At 36.6% G+C, this 19,952-nt stretch overlaps 1 protein-coding gene across 1 annotated transcript in view; it reads left to right on the top strand.

Moving 5' to 3' along the window:
* LOC149565066 (cytochrome P450 CYP72A616-like) overlaps positions 1–19,719 on the top strand; it is a 106,192-nt gene extending 86,473 nt beyond the window's left edge. Inside the window, exons 4-5 of the mRNA XM_089818618.1 lie at positions 18,310–18,697; positions 18,921–19,719. Of these exons, the coding sequence (XP_089674744.1) occupies positions 18,310–18,697; positions 18,921–19,346 (814 nt within the window). The 3' untranslated portion in view covers positions 19,347–19,719. The remainder of the gene's footprint in view (positions 1–18,309; positions 18,698–18,920) is intronic.
* The last annotated feature ends 233 nt before the right edge of the window (positions 19,720–19,952 follow it).

Below are 19,952 nucleotides of genomic sequence, written 5' to 3' on the forward strand. Positions count from 1 at the left end.
GATCTTGATGATCATCCCAATCAACTAGATTCAATTCTGTTCCTTCTACCGTATCATAATCTTCTCTCAACACATTTCCATCATCCTCCAGCGGATTCAGAATATCAAGGTCTCTCCATTTGATATCTCTCATCATGTTCACTGACAACCTTGAGAAAGCTAGCTTTCTCACATGAAAGTCATCCTTGGCATTGGCCCAAAACTCTTCTATAGTAGGAACATGCTCGAATTCATTTCCATGAGATACGTTGATAAGCCATTAGGATCAAACCCTTGCCTTGCTCTATACCATCCTAGATGATACCATTCCAATTGTTTCTCTGTAGCTACAAAGGCGGCCCGATTGGGGCAATTATCATTGGCAATTGCGAGTGAGAAGGTAATGCCTATTTTACCTTCATTTCTCATTATTCTATCATAATGCTCAAGTTGCCTAGTCAATTCCATCAAAACTACCTTGTCAGGAGGGTATCTCGAAAGCCTCTTGGGACAAATTGTACTCCCTGCTTCTCTAATGTAGGTGAATTGTGAAAATTGGATGAACCAACTTCCAAACTTCTTTATCTTTGCCTCCGCTTTTGATGAAAGTCTCTTAGTAGGTGTCCCTTAAAGTACCCTTACTGTCTTCATGGCAAAAGCATCACAAAATATCTTGTAATATTTGTTGTTGTGCAAATGAAGCTGTGGATAGCATTCATGCACCAAATATTGTCCTAGCCCTTTGCCAACTTCTCCTAAAGCCTTAAGTCCCAGACTCTTGTACAATCTAGCAATAAGGTAGAACAGATAAGATCCCATGTAGAATTGTTTTTGGTTTTGCATGGTCCTAAGTTGCAATTTTAGGTTCTCGCTTATGATCCTAGCCCAATCAAATCTTCATTTCCCCTTTTCAATCTCATCAATGAAGAAGTACATCCAGTTTTCAAATTGCATCCCCTAAGCTAGGCCCATGATCCGACTGAGAAGCACTATGAGATCTTTGTATTCTGATTTGAAGTCCGCCACTGTAAGCCTCAATGATTTGTTGACGCCTTTCCTACCCTCGTGTAGCCAATTCTACTTTAGATATGTGAAATAGGCCTCCTGGTTTTCTTGAAATGATTTAGCCACTTGATCCATCATCACTACTATCATGTTCTTGTACTGGGGAATGTTAAATGTTTCTTCGATTGCTTGTCTGCCAATGTCGGCCAACACCCTCTTCCCTTCGCCAAAGATGATGGATTTACTTATTAGACCAAACCGGGATGCACATTCCATAATCAGTTCTAGACAAGGCAATGTAAGAGGAAAAGTTGTTGCGTGCACAATTCCGCTTTTGTATATCTTCTTTGCCAAGGGGGACTGTCCTTCTCTTAGTCTGTCCTTTACCCCTATCATGTCTATTGAACCGATATTGGTGACTGTTAATCGCTTCACTTTTTAGAAGAAAGGTGTTTTGGACATCATATCCTCTTTGTCTTTCTTAGTGTTTGTCCCCTTAGGATTCTTGCTTGTACTAACATCCTCCATCTCGTTGCCCTATTACGGGATGGTAAAGTGGTGGACAATGGACAAGCAGAACCAAGGGAGGCAATCCTTAGACTAGAACGAAAGAAGGAAGTCAGCTTAAGGACCCCTTTCGACTCTAAATGATTGAAAGTCACCTCTACCAATAGCCGAATCTTGACACTTTTGGAATTTAGGATTAGACCTTGAGAATTTTAAGCCCTCTTGCAAATTAGAAATTTAAACATTTGAAACTATCCCCCATTTTTCCACAAAAATCAGACTTCCATCAATATATCTTCTCTCCCAACCAAAATCGCCTAAGTCTGATATAAAAAGTACAGTCCCAAATGGAGAAAATCAGACTTTCACCACGTATCTCCTATGGCACAAAATTAGGTCTGCTCTTCAAAATTTGCCAAGAATGGAAAGTTTTTCCTTCAAACACATCTGCCCAAGCATGGAAAGTCTCCAATTTGCCCCCAAAAATAACCTAGGGTATAAATTGCAGCCCTAATAGAAAGAGAAAAGATCACCAAATAATGCAAAAATCTGCCACCAAGAGAAATCGCCAAGGTCTGAAAATGGTTGATTGCAAACAAAATTGCCCCAAAATGCAAGAAAATCTGCCTCCCAAAAGAAATTGCCTAGGAGGAGAAAAGCTGCTCCAAATCCAAATTCACCCAAAATGGAGAGAGGACTGCTCTTGCTAAATTGCCAACCTTGAGGAGGAAAAGTGACAAGTGAGGAGAAAATGGGAGGGAGGCCTCCTGTTATACCCATCTTTCCAATTTCCTCCTAGCTGGCCGACTTGGACCCTGGGAGCAAGAAAAACAATAATTAATGCTAAATTATGGCTCACAATCAAATACTTAGCTAAATATTAACTTTGCCAAAATGAAAATTGCTTTTTGAAATTGCCAATTAGTTCCAAATTGCAAAAAGAAATTAAATGGTGCCTTGGGGGTGTTAAATATTTCCATTTAATGAGGATTTAGTAATTAATATGTCATTAAAATTGGATTTTGGCTAACCAAAAGCCATTTTTCAATATTAAATTACCAATTTCATTAAAGGCTAGAAGTTTTCAAGGCAATTTTCATCTATTAAAGCCAATTTTTGCAATTTTCCTCCAAATCGATTTTGCTATGCCATTTAAATTTTTATTTTTATTTTTGACAAAAATAAAATCACTTCTATAGTCTAAAATCAATTTTGCAATTTGATTTCATCTTGACAAAATTATTATTTTTTTTTTCACCAAAGAAAAATTTAAGATTTTCCAAAATTCAAGTCTAACGAAATTTCCCTTTTGAAAATGATTCAAACTTACACAATTATGTCCGGATTTTCAAAAGAAAACGTCTAAGTACAACTCTACAATTTTAACCTGCCAAACGTTGCTTTTTTTGAAAATTTTACCCGGCCTTAAGGATGAAATTGGTTGCTCTGGAAACTCAAGCGAGACTGGGTGAAAATAAGCTAAGTCTCTCCCACTGGTCTGAGGGTGTCCAAGGCTCAAAACTCTCGAAAAATCAAAATTGCTGGACAATCCGAAAAATATCCAAGGAGACTAAAAAAGGGGGGGTCCCCACAAAATTTTGGGGCAATGGTGTGAGAACCTCACAACACTTACATCTAGTTTTGAGTAAGTTTTTCCTCGCAGGATCTTTATCAGTACCTTCATTCCATAATGCTCTTGTAACCATCAGATTTTCTCCATCCTCGAGTCCATTCATTGGATTAGGTGAATATTCCTTCACAAGTGCATTCTGCTACTACTACCGTTCTTCTTGTCTGCATTGGTACATTCAAATGCCCTATGCCCTTCACCATTTTTTGTCTTCTCTCCTCTGATCATTATCTCTCGAATAACTACCTCTTAGATAACTTCCTTTGTGTGGATTTTCTCCCTTCTATTCTACTTTTCCCTAATTTTGATTTTCCTTACCTAGATCTGATCTGCTATTTTCTCCATAGGATCTGCCTCTACCTCTCGAAAATCTCCATTTTGCCCCTTCTTGTAATTCTTCTACCTAATCTTCACTATCATCCTCAATACGTTTGTCCCTTCCTTGGGTTCTCTCAATAGCTTCAAGCCTTGCAAATATTTGCCTCAACATATCCATCACTACATGATCTGCATCTCACCTCACATGAATCATCTTTGCAACCCTTTGCAATTGTAGGCCAGATTGCAACATGCCACCCTACAACCAAATCAACTAGGGCTTGCAAAGCACCTACTCTAATATCATCTAACCTAGTACCATGGTGGAGAACCCCAAGATGGGATGTCTAACCTTGCAGCTAAACACACAAGAAGGAATAATACAAAAATGAGAGAGAGAAAGAGAGAGAGAGAATGCAAGATCAATCATTTATTCAAATAGGTACATCATACATGTCGGGTTGTAACGCCTTTCCAGTTATAGTCGATACAAATAAGAACCAACTAAACTCTTAGCTATGACTACGTATCTTAGAGCTATCATCCTGCAGGATGCCCTAGTCCTCTGTTACTCTCCTCTATCCCTTGCTACCTCTAATGGTCACAAGCCCTTGATTTATGCACATAGAGCCACCATAGGTCAGCATTCAAGACATTACATATAACAAGACAAATGAGTTCAACCTATCGGCCTAATCCCAAATTATAACAATAATTAATTAATTCAACCAAAGAGATCCAAACACCAAGTCGGCCAGGAATAGATCTACCTCGAGATCAACACCATTCAACTTCATCGATTGGAAACTTCTAGTGTGATCTCTATCAACAAACCGGTGAATACTAAACCAGGCAAACCAATAAACAAATTGAACCAGTCAACCAGTGAATAAACTGGACCGATGATATCAACCAAATAGACCAGTGAACACAACTAAGCCGAATGAGGTGTGATCAAGAAGGTAAGAACTACAGAGAGTTCTTAACAAGATTCCAAGACCACAACCAAAAACTCTCACAGATGAGTGACTGCTACAGCATTCTTCCATACTGGAAAACAGAAACAGGATGAAAATATTGCCAAGAACCGAAGATGCTCCTGCATCACATTGATAAAAAACCACATGATGTACACACAAAAAATCCTTCGAATTGTACATAAAACAACCCACAATTTTTGTTTTAACAAAAAAAAATTTAAAACATCTATTATAATCATTAATTTTATTAAAATTCTTCAAAAAATCTCAGCTTTGATATGATGAAATGGTAATCAAATGATTAAACTAAGGAGAGGAAGACTCCACATAAAGAGATTACAAAATGACATTTCTAAAACAGAAAAAATCATGAACTGAAACAAATATAGAAAGTTACTAAAACTAACTAATATTCTTTAAATGATTAATATGACCTTTAAATATTACAATATAACTTAAAGTTTTCTGTTTGGGTTGACTTATCAAGGTTATCATTGGACTTCTAGAATGAAAAGAAATTCATGATTGTTGCCAACTCTTTTGGCCAATTTTGTGTTTCTAACACTCCAAATTCATGAAGCACTTTCTATTTGCTAGATTTTGTGTGTTAGTAGAGAAGAACAAAGTGTTTCCCACACAAATACCTTAATCTTCTGTATTTTTTTTGGTGCTACAAATTGAATTTGAAAGCTCTCCTATTATTTGCAATTCTTGTAGTGAAGTGGATCATGCTGCTATTACTTGTTTCTGAAAAATCAATGTCATTTTGTCTAGGTGAAAAAGGAACAAATGCCTTCTATAATTAAGCATTCTTCTTGATCTAGCATGAAGGAGCAAATGGTGGATAATAGGAGGAAATCTCCTATTAATAATTTTACATTTCCTAAAGCTGCAATGTTGCATGAGGGATCTACAAATGTTTCTGTTGGAATTTAGGATCACTGCAAAATGTACTAAACACTGCCTATTTGGTATGTATGTTCCAAAGACAGCAATCTCTTTGTATCCGTATGGAGAGTAAACCAAGAAAAGACATGTCCCTTCATGAAGGGACATGTCTATTCATTAATATAATTAATAAAATGACAATCTTAATTAATTGTGTGTGTATCTGTATAATGTTCATGATTCATTATTATATTAATTTCTCTTCAATAGTTTTAATCTCACGGGTTGATTGGACTAAAGCTACCAAACATCAACACTACCTCTTAGCGAGGGAGGATAAACACAAGATTACCTCAATGTAAAAATCAGGAATGGCAAGTTTTAAGGATATCTTTGATTAGAAGATATCCACCATTTTAGATATCATCTCATGATATCAAGAATAATTGCCTCCTAATGTAAGTCACGTGACCTTCACCAAGTACTCTACGTAATGAGTAATGACCTCCTGAATGTCGAGTTGTAAGATGTTCACCAAGTACTCTGAGTAATGACCTCTTGAACATCAAGTCGCATGATATTCACCAAGTACTCTAAGTAATGGCCTCCTAAACATCAAGTTGCATAACATTCACCAAGTACTAAAAAATGTTCATAAGTTAGCACATGTATCCTCAATGATACTTATCATAGGAATATTCATGGTTTGTTTAAAGAACTTAATCCACCATGCAAGTTATCATCTATCATGATCTATCTTAGACATCATGAAATGTCCATCACAATAGAAGGCCATGGTTTGTTTAAGGAAATTAATCCACCATACAAGTTATAATCTATCATGATCTGCATAGACATCATAAGATTGTTGTGAAAAGATTGATACAAGTATGAGGATGTGTTTCAATCATTGTTTTGTCACTAATGTCAAACTTGCTACTTGCTAGTAAGACAACTGCTTTGTTGATTTGAGTACTATCATTTGTTTGATTGATGAAGAGAATTTGATCAAATGAGATAACAAGAGCACCTAGAGGTTGAGTTATTGTATGAAAAAGGAGTACAAAGATCAGTTAAGACAATGATGATATAGTGTATTGTTTATCTACTTAAGGCTGCAAAGGTTTGATACACTGATTAAGTCTAGAAGAACAAGTAAGAAGAATTGTCTGTCAAGCTTGACCGAGTGCACAATAGGTGCCAAGAAAAGTTAGTGCAAACCGAGCAGAAAATCAATTGGAGCCGAGCAAAGTGAAGATTCGGTGTATGCCAAGTGAACATAGCCTAAGCTGAGTAAAGTTTAGTTGATGCCGAGCATTAGTAAACTTTAGCGTTCGCCGAGTAAACTAGTTTAAGATGAATGGAAGAACAATATGGAAGCCAGGTGACAACATATTGATGTCGAGGGCTAGTATTCATGTTAAATCATAGATTTGACGAATCTGAGCCAACTATTTTGTTTTCTTGAATTCTGTGAAGCATGTGGAAGACACCTATGATGAGCTGGTGGCACAGAATTCAAAGTAAACTATTTTGTGGCAAATTCAAGGAAGATGAGGAACAAGTTTCTAGAGGAACCAAATGGAAAAGTGGGTAGATGCATTGTATCTTACCCAATCCTACCTAATCCTAAAATAGAAAATTGTTGTTAAGTGGCAAAAGATCTTAAATCTCTATTTATAGAGAGAGCTAGTCAAAAGTAAAGGTTGTCATGTGCGAGAACCTAAAGAAGACAAGGAGTCTAGGGTATTGCTTCATTTAGTGGCTGAATAGAAGAGACTGCAATTGGCATGTAAAGCAAGAAAGCTTAAGAGTATGAATGCTTGAAGGGTGAACAAGCTATCAAAGTTGAAGTGTGTGAAAGCCAAGCAAAATGGAAGATTGAAACAGAGATCTGTAATCTACATGTGAGTTGTAAATTGTTATCAGATCAAGCATTACTGTTACTTTCTAATCATTGTATCAGTCTAGGGTAAATCCTTTTGTCATGTCCCCATTTTGGAGGCAATTTGATTTAATTAATTTAATTAATTAAGTTGTCCAAAATAATGAATATTTTATGAGGATGACTAATTAATTATTTTAATTAAATAAATAAGTGATATTAAGTTAATTATTTATAAAGTTATCAAATAAATAAATATTAAAAGGTAACTTTATATTTAATTAATTTAATAAAGTGACTTGAATTATAAAATATTTTTTAAAGTCACTAATAGATAAAATAAAATAATGTTCTAGAAGTTTCTGGAGAAAGTGGAGAAAAAGAATAAATAGGCACCCCGGGCTTCATTCTAATCATCCAGATTTGTTGTTGTTGATGCTGATGTTTGTTGATGTGCATTGTGGAGCCTAGGGTTTCTGCAATAGTCACAACTGGCCATTGAGAACGAAAACTCTCAATTGGTACGCAATTTTGAGGGTGTGAAATATCACTTGAATTATTGCAGTTGGGAGGAAGATACTTCAGTCTTCTATTTGTGCTACATTGAGAAAAAATATTTGTGGCCATTGAGAACGAAAACTCTCAATTGGTACGTGATTTTGAGGGTGTGAAATATCACTTGAATTATTGCAGTTGGGAGGAAGATACTTCAGTCTTCTATTTGTACTACATTGAGAAAAAATATTTGAGTACAAAAAGCAGGCCGAAAAAGCTGTTTGAAAAAAGTAGGCCGAAAAAGCAGTTCGAAAAAGCAGGCCGAAAAAGCAGTTCGAAAAAAGCAGGCCGAAAAAGCAGTCCGAAAAAAGCAGGCCAAAAAAGCAGAACTGAAAAAGCAGGCCAAAAAAAGCAGGTCCGAAAAAGCAATCCGAAAAAGCAAATTCGAAAAAGCAAAGAAAATTATTACAGCCATCTACAATCAGGGGCGGCAGCTAGAGAGGCACGACTTGGGCACTTGAGGAGGTTATTTTCTGTTCAGTGGTATTGCAATACATCTATTCTCTAAGGCGACTTCATATGCCAGGTCTGATGTGTATTTTCATAGTTGCCTTTCACTATAGAGTGCTGTTGTAATTGTCATTTCGTATTAAACCTATCATTCATTAATAGATATATCATTCATTTTTACATTCCTCACAATGGTATCAGCAATCCATGGCTTTAGTTGTATTTAATCATGCATGTGATTAGCGTACTGCTGTAGGGGATATTGAAGTTAGATATTTAGTGTTGCATTAGTTTTCATTGGCAGCTGTAAGTGCATATTACTTTATCAGCAATCATCATATTTTGATATCTTTGTAAATGCCAAGAGTCTTGGCTAACTTAGTACGAATATTGTATTGGATACTCATTCTCAATCAAGGAGATACAATTGCTGGTCATTAATAGTTGTCTTTGAGCGTTAATATATCATTTCTTATCAGCCAGTTAGCTTGCATACCAACTGTTTGTTAAAATACCAGTTGGCAGTAGGTGATCATTTTCATGATTAGAACTCATATATGCATTCACTATTGCCAAAATTAGTTGCATATTTATGTTAGGTCATTGTTTAGACAATTTGGAGTCTTTTGTAAGCATTCTCTTTGAGGCAAATCCAAACAAGAATCACTGCAGCAATCTGAAAAGTTATATCAGTCAGAGGACCCTTGCTTGCAAAGTGTTTGACGAAATGTCAAACCACTGAAGTAAAAAGATTTTTGGTGTTTGAAGAAGTTATAACCTATTAGAGTTATTACAGTGGTATCAGAGCGCTTTTCTTGCCATCCTGTGGGGTGAGAACCGACTTACATGAGTGATCAGCACTCTACTTCATCCAGAATGGACAGGTACAGTACAAAGTCTCCAAGGACACAATCTTGGACAATTGATAGACACAGTATCCAGAGTCGGAATTATGGAAAGGATGGCTATTCAGACATCCGAGATGAACTTAGAAAAATAAGGCATAACATGTCTGAACTGTTGGTTAAGCACCACCGTATAAATGACAGGCTGTCCGACCCAGCTAAGGTGGATAAGTCGACAAGGTTTCGATTTGGCAAATCTTCTCACAAAGCATTGACTAATACAGTGAGAGATGTTACTAGGAACCTTAATGAGGAGTTTGAAAAACAAGTTTGCAACCAGTCAGAGGTTTCAGTTCAGCCACAGGAAGAAGTGGTGAAGGATATTACGCTGATGGATAGTAACTGTCAACTTGGTACTCAAGTTGAGACAGTTGTATACAGGCTGCCAAAGGGTGATGTCTCAAGTACTCAGGATGGTTTGGTTCCAACAGGCAGTGACTACAGCATAGTGGGTTCAGATGATGATTATGAGGATGTTGTTGTGCATGATGGTGAGATACCTGGTAGAGACGAGCAGACATTGAGCATTCATGACTTTGCTGAGAGAGAGTACCAAGCACAGATAGATGCTTCGTCACGTGAGGTTGAGGCTGGTAGTACTTCACATGATTTGTCCAGCCAGCTAAAGGTGAGCAAAGACAGTATTGTGACTTCATTATCTCATCATGACAAGATGCGGGATATGATAGAGGATCACATTCGAATGATTCAGTTACAGGGTAGACACAAGGGAGTTCAGGCAAAGTCTTCTTGTGTTGACTTACAGGCGATTAGGGAAGGAATGGGAACTATGAAGTTGAATTATTTACATCTTCTATCAGATCGTGACCATCTTCTTAGCCTTGTCAGAGACTATTCAGATGCCTTGAGGAGGAAGGAGGAGGAAGTTGACAGGCTTTCTCGCGAGCTTGAGGACACTCGAGCTTCTTTGGTGAATACTCCATTGGCATTGCAGGACTGGGAGAGACATGGGGATAAGCATGGCATGGAGTTGAGTTTAGTTTCATCTTGCACTCCTGATACTCAGCTTTCTGCGGCACGTAAATCATATGTGGTCGTTGATAATGTTGTGAGTTCATCTTACATTCACATCCAGGATACAGGGACAATATCAGACAAGTATGTGAAGTTAGTTGGTACTAGTCATATTACTCAGGTAAGGAGTTTGCTTGAGTTACCAGCTGATTCTAGTTTACGGATATGGACTTGAGATTGTTTCATTGGCGTTTGGGATTCAGTTGACTGGAGATCATTATCACTTTTTGGTAGCAGTGATTGTTTGGATGCTATCATGGATTTGATTAGCAAATTGCACGATGTTGTCTTTCCTTGTGCCAGCAACTTGTCTGATGTTGGTATTAGTTTTTATTCACCGGTGTTGGGCATTGTTCATATATCCAATCGACCATTATTGCTGGAATGTGTTGATAATCTTTCATATTTTGCAGTGTGTACAGATGAGTCCCAAGATCATATTGGCATTGATGATATCCAGGAGGATGCAGTGGGCAGTTTTGAAGACTTAGTTTCCTTGGCAGTTCCTTTTGGTACAGAGGAGTTGGATAGCAGTGCTACAGATTTTGATACTCCGTATGTTGATATGAGCTTTGGAGTTGATTCACAGGATATGGTTGGTAATACTCTAGAGACCAGTAACTTTGAGGATACTCCTTTAGACAGTGCGTCAAAGGAGGTTTGTAGGAAACAGTCTAGCCAGTGTCATCATGTGTCTAGTCAGTTGAGAGTTAGTGAGAGAGACATTGCTACCGCTTGCCAGCATTTTGATGCTGCTCGACAGTTGCTAGCAGTTTATGGATGGGGTTCTCCTACTAGTGATGAGCAGGGAGGCAGTTATTTTTCCTTGACAGAGATCCACTCTTTATGGGAGGCTATTCGGATTCTGAGACAGAATTATATGCAGTTGGTAGCCGACAGAGATTATCTTATGGAGTGGGGGAGTACAGCATACGATGCATTGTTGGCCAAGGAAGTTGAGGTGAGTGAGCTTACTCAGCAGCTCGAGGTGACTTCTGAGATTCTTGAGAATACACAGTTGGCTTTTGAGGAGTCACAATTTCATTTGGCTAAGGTGACCGTGGAGTTAGAGCGACTGCAATCTTTACCAGATTCTGTACAGTCACAAGCTGTGGTGTCTGGTGATCCAAGGATGTCTATGGTCGAGATTGTCAGAGACAGTGGAGATGGGGATGCATCCATCCTTGATACTAACATTGGCATATCGGGTTCAGTTGAGTTGGGTGCTGCAGCAGATTGTTGTGGTATGCCTAACATGGTGGTGGCCTCTAGTACTGATGGTACGGAGACTAGAGATGTTGTATCAAAGATCATGTGTGATGTTGGTGAGCCAGCAGTTGGCATGGTTCCTGCTAGTAATACTACTCCCTTGGCGATGTCTCCGGAGGTAGTAGTCAGTTCCAACTTGGTTAGTGATTGATTGCAGTTAGTTACATCTGGATTGCATTCTGAACCACTGACTGAGATTGGCGCATTCTATCGGCATTACACTGAGGTATGCTCATCAATTTACCTTTGATGACCATGTTGATGAGATGATGATACAGAGATGTACTTTGGCTCCTAGTGCTTGTCATCAGTTATGGGACAGTTTGATGCCTCGGGATGAGAGTTCTGATGGGCATGACATGGCAATAGGTTCTGCGGTTGACAGCTTGATAATACGACTTAGAGCAGGAGTTTGGGAGTGATGCTTCAGTAGTTGTTATTGATTCTACTCCTTTGGCTATGACATCTCTTGACTTAGCTAGTGATCAGTCACAGTGGGTTGTATCACTTGTTCATGGTGAGCTGTTGACTGAGATTGGTTCTTTTTATCAGCATTATACTGCAGGGTATGTACATCAGTTAGCATTTGATCCTTGTGTTGAGGAGTTGATGGTAGGCAGATTTGGTTTGGGTTCCATTCCTTGCTGTTTATCTTGTGATGTCTTTTCCCCATCAGCGGTGCATGGGAGTTATGGTTATGAGATAGTGGCTGGTGATCTGCAGAGTTGTGTTGACTGCAAGAGTTGTACAGTGTGTGGATTCTCCATACTTGGTACAGTTTCATTTGGGAGTGTTCACCATTGTTGCAAAGTTGGATTGTACATTCTGTATAGGCCGGTGGGATGCATTGATGGAATTTACTATGTTGGCAGTTTGATTTGTCCACTTCACTTGGGTTCTGATGTTCTAGGAGTTTGTGTCTCGTGGGTTTCTGACTATGGCAGTTGTGATTTTGGAGTTTGGTTGAGTTGTAACTGTCAGTTTGATTATGGATTCCTCTTGGTTATATTGCAGAGGATATTACAGGAGCCTGTGTTAATTGACAGTAGTATAGTTCATGACTACATTTGGGATCCAGGCGGATTGATTGGTTTATTGTTCAACCATTGCTTGGGGACAAGCAATTTCAAGAAGGGCGGACTGTCATGTCCCCATTTTGGAGGCAATTTGATTTAATTAATTTAATTAATTAAATTGTCCAAAATAATGAATATTTTATGAAGATGACTAATTAATTATTTTAATTAAATAAATAAGTGATATTAAGTTAATTATTTATAAAGTTATCAAATAAATAAATATTAAAAGGTAACTTTATATTTAATTAATTTAATAAAGTGACTTGAATTATAAAATATTTTTTAAAGTCACTAATAGATAAAATAAAATAATGTTCTAGAAATTTCTGGAGAAAGTGGAAAAAAAGAATAAATAGGCATCCCGGGCTTCATTCTAATCATCCAGATTTGTTTTTGTTGATGTTGATGTTTGTTGATGTGCATTGTGGAACCTAGGGTTTCTGCAATAGTCACAACTGGCCATTGAGAACGAAAACTCTCAATTGGTACGCAATTTTGAGGGTGTGAAATATCACTTGAATTATTGCAACTGGGAGAAGATACTTCAGTCTTTTATTTGTGTTACATTGAGAAAAAATATTTGTGGCCATTGAGAATAAAAACTCTCAATTGGTACGCGATTTTGAGGTTGTGAAATATCACTTGAATTATTGCAGCTGGGAGGAAGAAACTTTAGTCTTCTATTTGTGCTACATTGAGAAAAAATATTTGAGTACAAAAAGTAGGCCGAAAAAGCAGTTCGAAAAAAGCAGGCCGAAAAAGCAGTTCGAAAAAAGCAGGCCGAAAAAGCAATCCGAAAAAAGCAGGCCAAAAAAAAGCAGGTCCGGAAAAGCAATCCAAAAAAGAAAAGAAAATTATTACAGCCATCTACAATCAAGGGCGGCAGCTAGAGAGGCACGACTTGGGCACTTGAGGAGGTTATTTTTTGTTCAGTGGTATTGCAATACATCTATTCTCTAAGGCGACTTCATATGCCAGGTCTGATGTGTATTTTCATAGTTGCCTTTCACTATAGAGTGCTGTTGTAATTGTCATTTCGTATTAAACCTATCATTCATTAATAGATATATCATTCATTTTTACATTCCTCACAATGGTATCAGCAATCCATGGCTTTAGTTGTATTTAATCATGCATGTGATTAGCGTACTGCTGTAGAGGAGTATTGAAGTTAGATATTTAGTGTTGCATTAGTTTTCATTGGCAGCTGTAGGTGCATATTACTTTATCAGCAATCATCATATTTTGATATCTTTGTAAATGCCAAGAGTCTTGGCTAACTTAGTGCGAATATTGTATTGGATACTCATTTTCAATCAAGGAGATACAATTGTTGGTCATTACTAGTTGTCTTTGAGCGTTAATATATCATTTCTTATCAGCCAGTTAGCTTGCATACCAACTGTTTGTTAAAATACCAGTTGGCTATAGGTGATCATTTTCATGATTAGAACTCATATATGCATTCACTATTGCGAAAATTAGTTGCATATTTATGTTAGGTCATTGTTTAGACAATTTGGAGTCTTTTGTAAGCATTCTCTTTGAGGCAAATCCAAACAAGAATCACTGCAGCAATCTGAAAAGTTATATCAGTCAGAGGACCCTTGCTTGCAAAGTGTGACGAAATGTCAAACCACTGAAGTATAAAGATTTTTGGTGTTTGAAGAAGTTATAACCTATTAGAGTTATTACACCTTTGGATTAAGGTTGACCTAACAGTCATTTATAAATCTTTTAATTGGGTGACATTCCAAGTGAATGGTCTAAAGTCCTCTAATAAGGTTCACTTCTAATAGGGTGATTGAAATCCTCTAACCAAGTCACATCTAACATTGTGTATTATAACCTTTAACAAAGTTGGCCTTTCACAGAACATCACTTCAGAAAAGTAAGAATTAGTAGCATGTTACTGGTGGTTTTTCCCAAATTGGGTTTCCACGTAAAATCCTTGTGTCAAATGTGTTATTGAATCTACTATGTTTCATATTTACATTTCTACAAAGTTGTTTTGACTTAAGACAGTAACCTACAAAGTTTAAGTATTGTATGATATAATGGATGTGTTCATAATAGGGTTTTATGGATAAGGCTCTACTAAGCATTGAAAAGTTTTATTTGTACATTTGGACCTTGAATAACTGATTCAGCTCACCCCCCCTCCCCCAATTATTCTAAAGAATTCCAACAAAGATGTACATCATAATAGAAGTTTGAGTTATTGAAAGATAGTCACCTTGCTATAACTTTTACAAGTGATTATCATTTGGAAGTTGTGACTTCCTCATGATGTACACAAGGGGTAGGCCCATCAAAATCATGCAGTCATGCATATGGGATTTCAGTCTCCCTTTGAATATCAATCTTCTGAAATCCTCATTTAACGTTGTCTTTGAAGAAGTGTCAAACTCCCTCTGAATCTGATATCAATCTCCCTTTCTTGTAAGAACGTACTCGGAGAATAAGATCAAGGCAAATTGCTCTTATAGTACATAATGAAATAAAAATAAGAGAGAGACTAATACTCAAGGATAATAATAATATTGGGAACAGTCAGTTATTCGTAAAATATCATAATATTGTAATATCGTCTCTTTCCTCGAAACAATATAATTATTTTAATGTTCAAGTGACATTCTTATGTACAATTAACCATATTCAATATTTATAATTATACTTGAGTTATATTCCATTTAATATTCTTAATGGCAATATTAGAAAAGTCGTAACATTACAAATAATTCAAATTATTAAATAACTATTCACATAGTTCTACTTACCTTGGTAGCGGATCCATTTTATGTGTCCCGCAATCTCCTACTTTATAAGTAGCTGACGTGGACAACACTTATGATTATTATCTCTTTTCCAAGCTTCTTGGTGGGTCCACCATCCACATGGTCACCTCAGTTCAAGAAAGATTTATTTATTCCTTTGCCATGCAATATGGTGGAGACTTGATCCCCTTGAAATATATTCCTTGCATTTATTTGCCGATCAAATAAAACTATAGTATGTGTCACCTTATAAATTCATTGGCAAATGTCGTGCTCTTTCCTTTGTTTCAACTGTCATGTACTAATGAGAATTTTCTGTACTGCTGACATGGTCAGTTTCCTCCCTTATGGCATCACTCGGTGAATTGGCCCTTTTCATGGCTATATCAATTGCGCATGTAATTTCTGGTTACTCTTCCCCTTTTGTTTCTGCCAAAGGTCCTTACTTGGTTCGGTGTCTTGGGAGTTGACTGGTCTTGGGTTTGTGTGTGTGTCCATCTACAAATGGTTGACAAGCTCTGTGCAAGCTTTATAATACAATCAATATTCATTCCTTGTGCAATCTATTTGCATATACACTCATTATTGTTGTTCTAAAGCTTTGCTCACTTTTCAATCTCCAAAACCAGCATGCGTCCTTTGTCTATATCGCTGGTAATCCAAAGTAAAATGAAAATGTCCCCCCTAACAAATCCATCAATGTTTCCATACTCTGTCCAAAAATGTGTATTACATATTCGCATTTATCTACACTTCCTCTGAAAAATTTCCTTGCTAGCTTGTTGCGAGTAATAGATATTTACAGTTCATGTCCTGGCTGTTGAGAGCAAGCGAGATTCATAGTCTGTGCTTCTTGCTTTCTGCTATCTGCTCGTAAATTATGCTGTTGATGTGAAAGTATGGCAGATAAAATCATCAATGCCCACTATACTTTCTTGCCTTCTTTCCACCACATGCCCAAAGTATCTGCCTTTTTCTGTTCACAGTTTGCTACTTTTCTTATTTCATGAAACTCTCAAAAGACTTGTCTTGTTTAAAGCATAGGCACATTATCGTTGCAAATCGCTCTATGCTAAAATTGGTATAATAATTGAGTGTGCATATACACTTCTTACACAGATCAAAATTCTACAAAAATTCGCCGAGTTGTGTATCATCCTTGCATTGGCAGCCTGGCTCTGATACACCAAACATCAACAGTTTTTAAGGATTCTCCTTAAGTCAAGTAAATGTGGAGGAGAAGGATCTTGGTACTTAGGTTAACCAGAAATCTTTGGAGCATTTCTTTAAATCACCATGACTTTGGATGGGTCTTTGTAAGATTTGTACAGTTTGATCATTTGCTGTCTCGTTGTGGTTACTTTTGGTTGTTCTTTGTTGTCTGGTTGCACTTCAGGTTCTGTCCTCTTTGTACAAGGTTCTAGGCCCTTTCAAAACCCAATCAAAAACTATTGTGTTGTGCTTTTACTTTTTAGAAACTGAAATGTTCTATAACATAACTATCACGGATGCCTTCATGAGTACCATTTCCTGTACAATCAAAGCATTTATTAGGAGATAGAGATTAATAAACATTAATTATTATGGCCAACTACAAATTGCCTGTAGTTCATTGGCAATGCTGTATACATCTAACTGTTTAATGTGCCTCATATCTCACCCTACAAGATGCATCTTTGAGAAAACCAACCAATGGATTCATATTTGTATCATTATTCATGTTAGCACAAATACTGCTTCCAAAAGAAAAACATATAAAATAAGTATGGATCCGTCAAGACAATCACCATTGTTTACGATGAATCTGATTGCCTTTTAAAAAAAGCAAAGTTCACATTTACAGCCAATAAAGCATAGCTATTACATGGGTTTTCCTTAGATTGTACCAATGTTCTTCTCCCCCTTAATTTACCGTTCAGTTAATTACAATTCTACAATTTTTTCTTATAAATAGTTTTCCTTATTACGCATGTATATTTCATCACTGAGAGCGGTGTTTACTGAGTTAACCCAGTAACATAGTGGTCAATTTTTTTTTTCAAAGATTTCAGATGCAAAGGAACATGCTGTTACAAATAGCAACTGCCTCGTTTGTGGGAAACAACTAGTTGTGTAAATACTTATATAAGTATTGCATTCTAGTGCAAATTTCCAAACCATCCTAGAGGAAACTAGCTCCCAACTAATTACTAACTAAATCATTAAAATGACTTTAAAAAATAGAAACCTTATTTTTTCTAATGTGAATTTCAGTTCACACAAAAAAATGAGTCAAAATAAAATTAAAATCCGAACAAATAATTTTTTTTGGAGATTGGTATAATAATTCAAGGATATTAAAGCTATAAATTATGCCCTTTACACACAAACGTATAAATGCAAATTAGACTATTATCGTCAATTCTCATTAATGGCCCAACTCCTTTGATTTGGAACTTTTTGAATGTCATGTAACACAAACAGCTGCCTTCACCCGTGTGGGCTTACTGTTTTTGCTCATACAACTACTACTTCGAATTTATTCAATCCATATTTATAAAGAAGTCCAAACATTATATTTCCACAAATTCTATCCTTTTATTTATTGTCTAATCTATTTGTCGTACATCTAATTATAAAAATAGTTAATATTGGTTCTTAATAGAAAATCATATAAAATTAGAACAACAGGTTTGCAACCAACTCATAAACTTGTTCTTATGATCATCCGATTTACCATTCTGTAGTCAAAACACATGAAGTAGGATCCATCCTTCTTCCTAAATAAAATCGTTGGTGTGGCATAGGGGATTTTCAAGTACAATTATTCCGATTTCTACAAACTCTTCCGCAAGCCTTTTTCCTGTCTAATCCCCACTCATAATGCTGTAAAGATGTAAGCAGTATAGAGAGATTCCTAGATGAACCATAGAAAAAGGTGTATAATTGCTGACGTGTATAACTAATAGTAATTGAATATGAATTTTCAGGAAGAATATCTAGTTTTAACTCTTCTCTATAAATTCAGTGAGGACTGACATATTCTAGGAATAATTTATTCGTAACAGGTATCTTCCTACAAAAAAGAACATGCAAGAATGGTGGTTGACAAAAGAGATCACAAGATGTGCCAGACAGGTGATTGAAAGCAGGGAGAGAACTGTTCGCATTGGAAAGTCAGCGGACTACGGTACTGATTTGCTTGGACTCATGATGAATACTAACAAGGAAGGAGGAAAAGCGCAGAATAACATTCGCATGACAACAGATGAAATTATTTCTGAATTGATAACTTTCTATACAGCGGGACACATAACTACGACAATCCTGTTGACATGGACCATGATCTTGTTGGGAATGCATCACGACTGGCAAGAACTAGCACGTGAGGAGGTCTTAGCAATGTGTGGAAAAAAGGATTTTCCAACCGCAGAGAACGTGAATAGCCTAAAGATTGTAAGAATAAATAGCATAAAACCGGCCCACATGTCGTTTCTTTTCTTGCTGATCTATAACATGTTAGGTTTTCACAATATTCTATTTAAACCATTTGAAATGCTGGGAGAAAAAGCCGAGAAGAATTAGCAGTTAGTTTGTGTTTCCCAGAAATTTGTTCTGTTCCTAAAATCTATTTTAAGACAAACCTCGATTAATATATGGTGTACACTTACTGATGCAGATGGGAATGATTTTCAATGAATCCTTGAGACTTTATCCACCTGTAGTGGCAATGCTCCGACGAACGAATAAGCCGGTAATGCTTGGCAGATTCTCAATTCCTGCAGATACTGAATTTCATATCCCAGTCCTTGCAATGCACCATGACCCAGCTTTTTGGGGAGACAGCGTGAACGAATTCAATCCAGAGCGGTTTAGAGAAGGAATTTCAAAAGCTGCCAAACATCCGAATGCATTCATACCATTTTCAGTAGGCCCCAAGATTTGCATTGGTCAAAATTTTGCACTATTGGAGGCCAAAGTGGTACTGACCATGATTCTGCAAAGGTTCTCCTTCGTGATTTCACCTAATTACATCCACGCACCAGTACACTCCGCCATGCTCACTCCCCAGTTTGGAGCTCAGCTCAATCTCCACATGATCTAAGTTAAAAATATGACAAGTTGCAAATAAATAATTGGCATTCCAAGGTCCTGAACTTCAACATCTTGATCATGTATTATCAATATAGAGCCGGTAAACAAATCTGTCTACAGGAAAGAGGGAAACTTCTTTTTTTTTGTAATTACAATTTCAGGGTATGAACTGCATACTAGGGTAGTTAGAATTCAATAAATTGATCATCACACTTACGCCACTTGGCAACCTTGTCATTTGGCCATTTTTCACCATACAATCAATTTATAGTAAAGTTGAAGTTTTAATTAGATTTTATTTATTAAAAACAGAAAAATAAATTTATTAACAGCTGAGGCAAATCGGCGAAAAAACCAACTGAAAAATGTTGGAGTTTTTTTAACTTCACTTGGAAACAAGGGGCGCAAGCGTACCTGTCTGTCTTCGTGATTTTATGGTTGATTGAAGTATGTTTTGGTTAAAATATAATGTATTTAGTTTAATAAAATAACAAATAAATAGTAATGACAAATAGAATATTATAGTGGTATAAATATTATAGTATCATGGTAAATTAAAATTAGATGACATCGTAAGATATTTATGAACTAATTATATATAAGATATAGATATAAT

The sequence above is a fragment of the Cupressus sempervirens genome, chromosome 3 (genome assembly GCF_028749045.1).
Source record: "Cupressus sempervirens isolate cs-2001-9-10 chromosome 3, ASM2874904v1, whole genome shotgun sequence".
Lineage (NCBI taxonomy): Eukaryota > Viridiplantae > Streptophyta > Pinopsida > Cupressales > Cupressaceae > Cupressus > Cupressus sempervirens.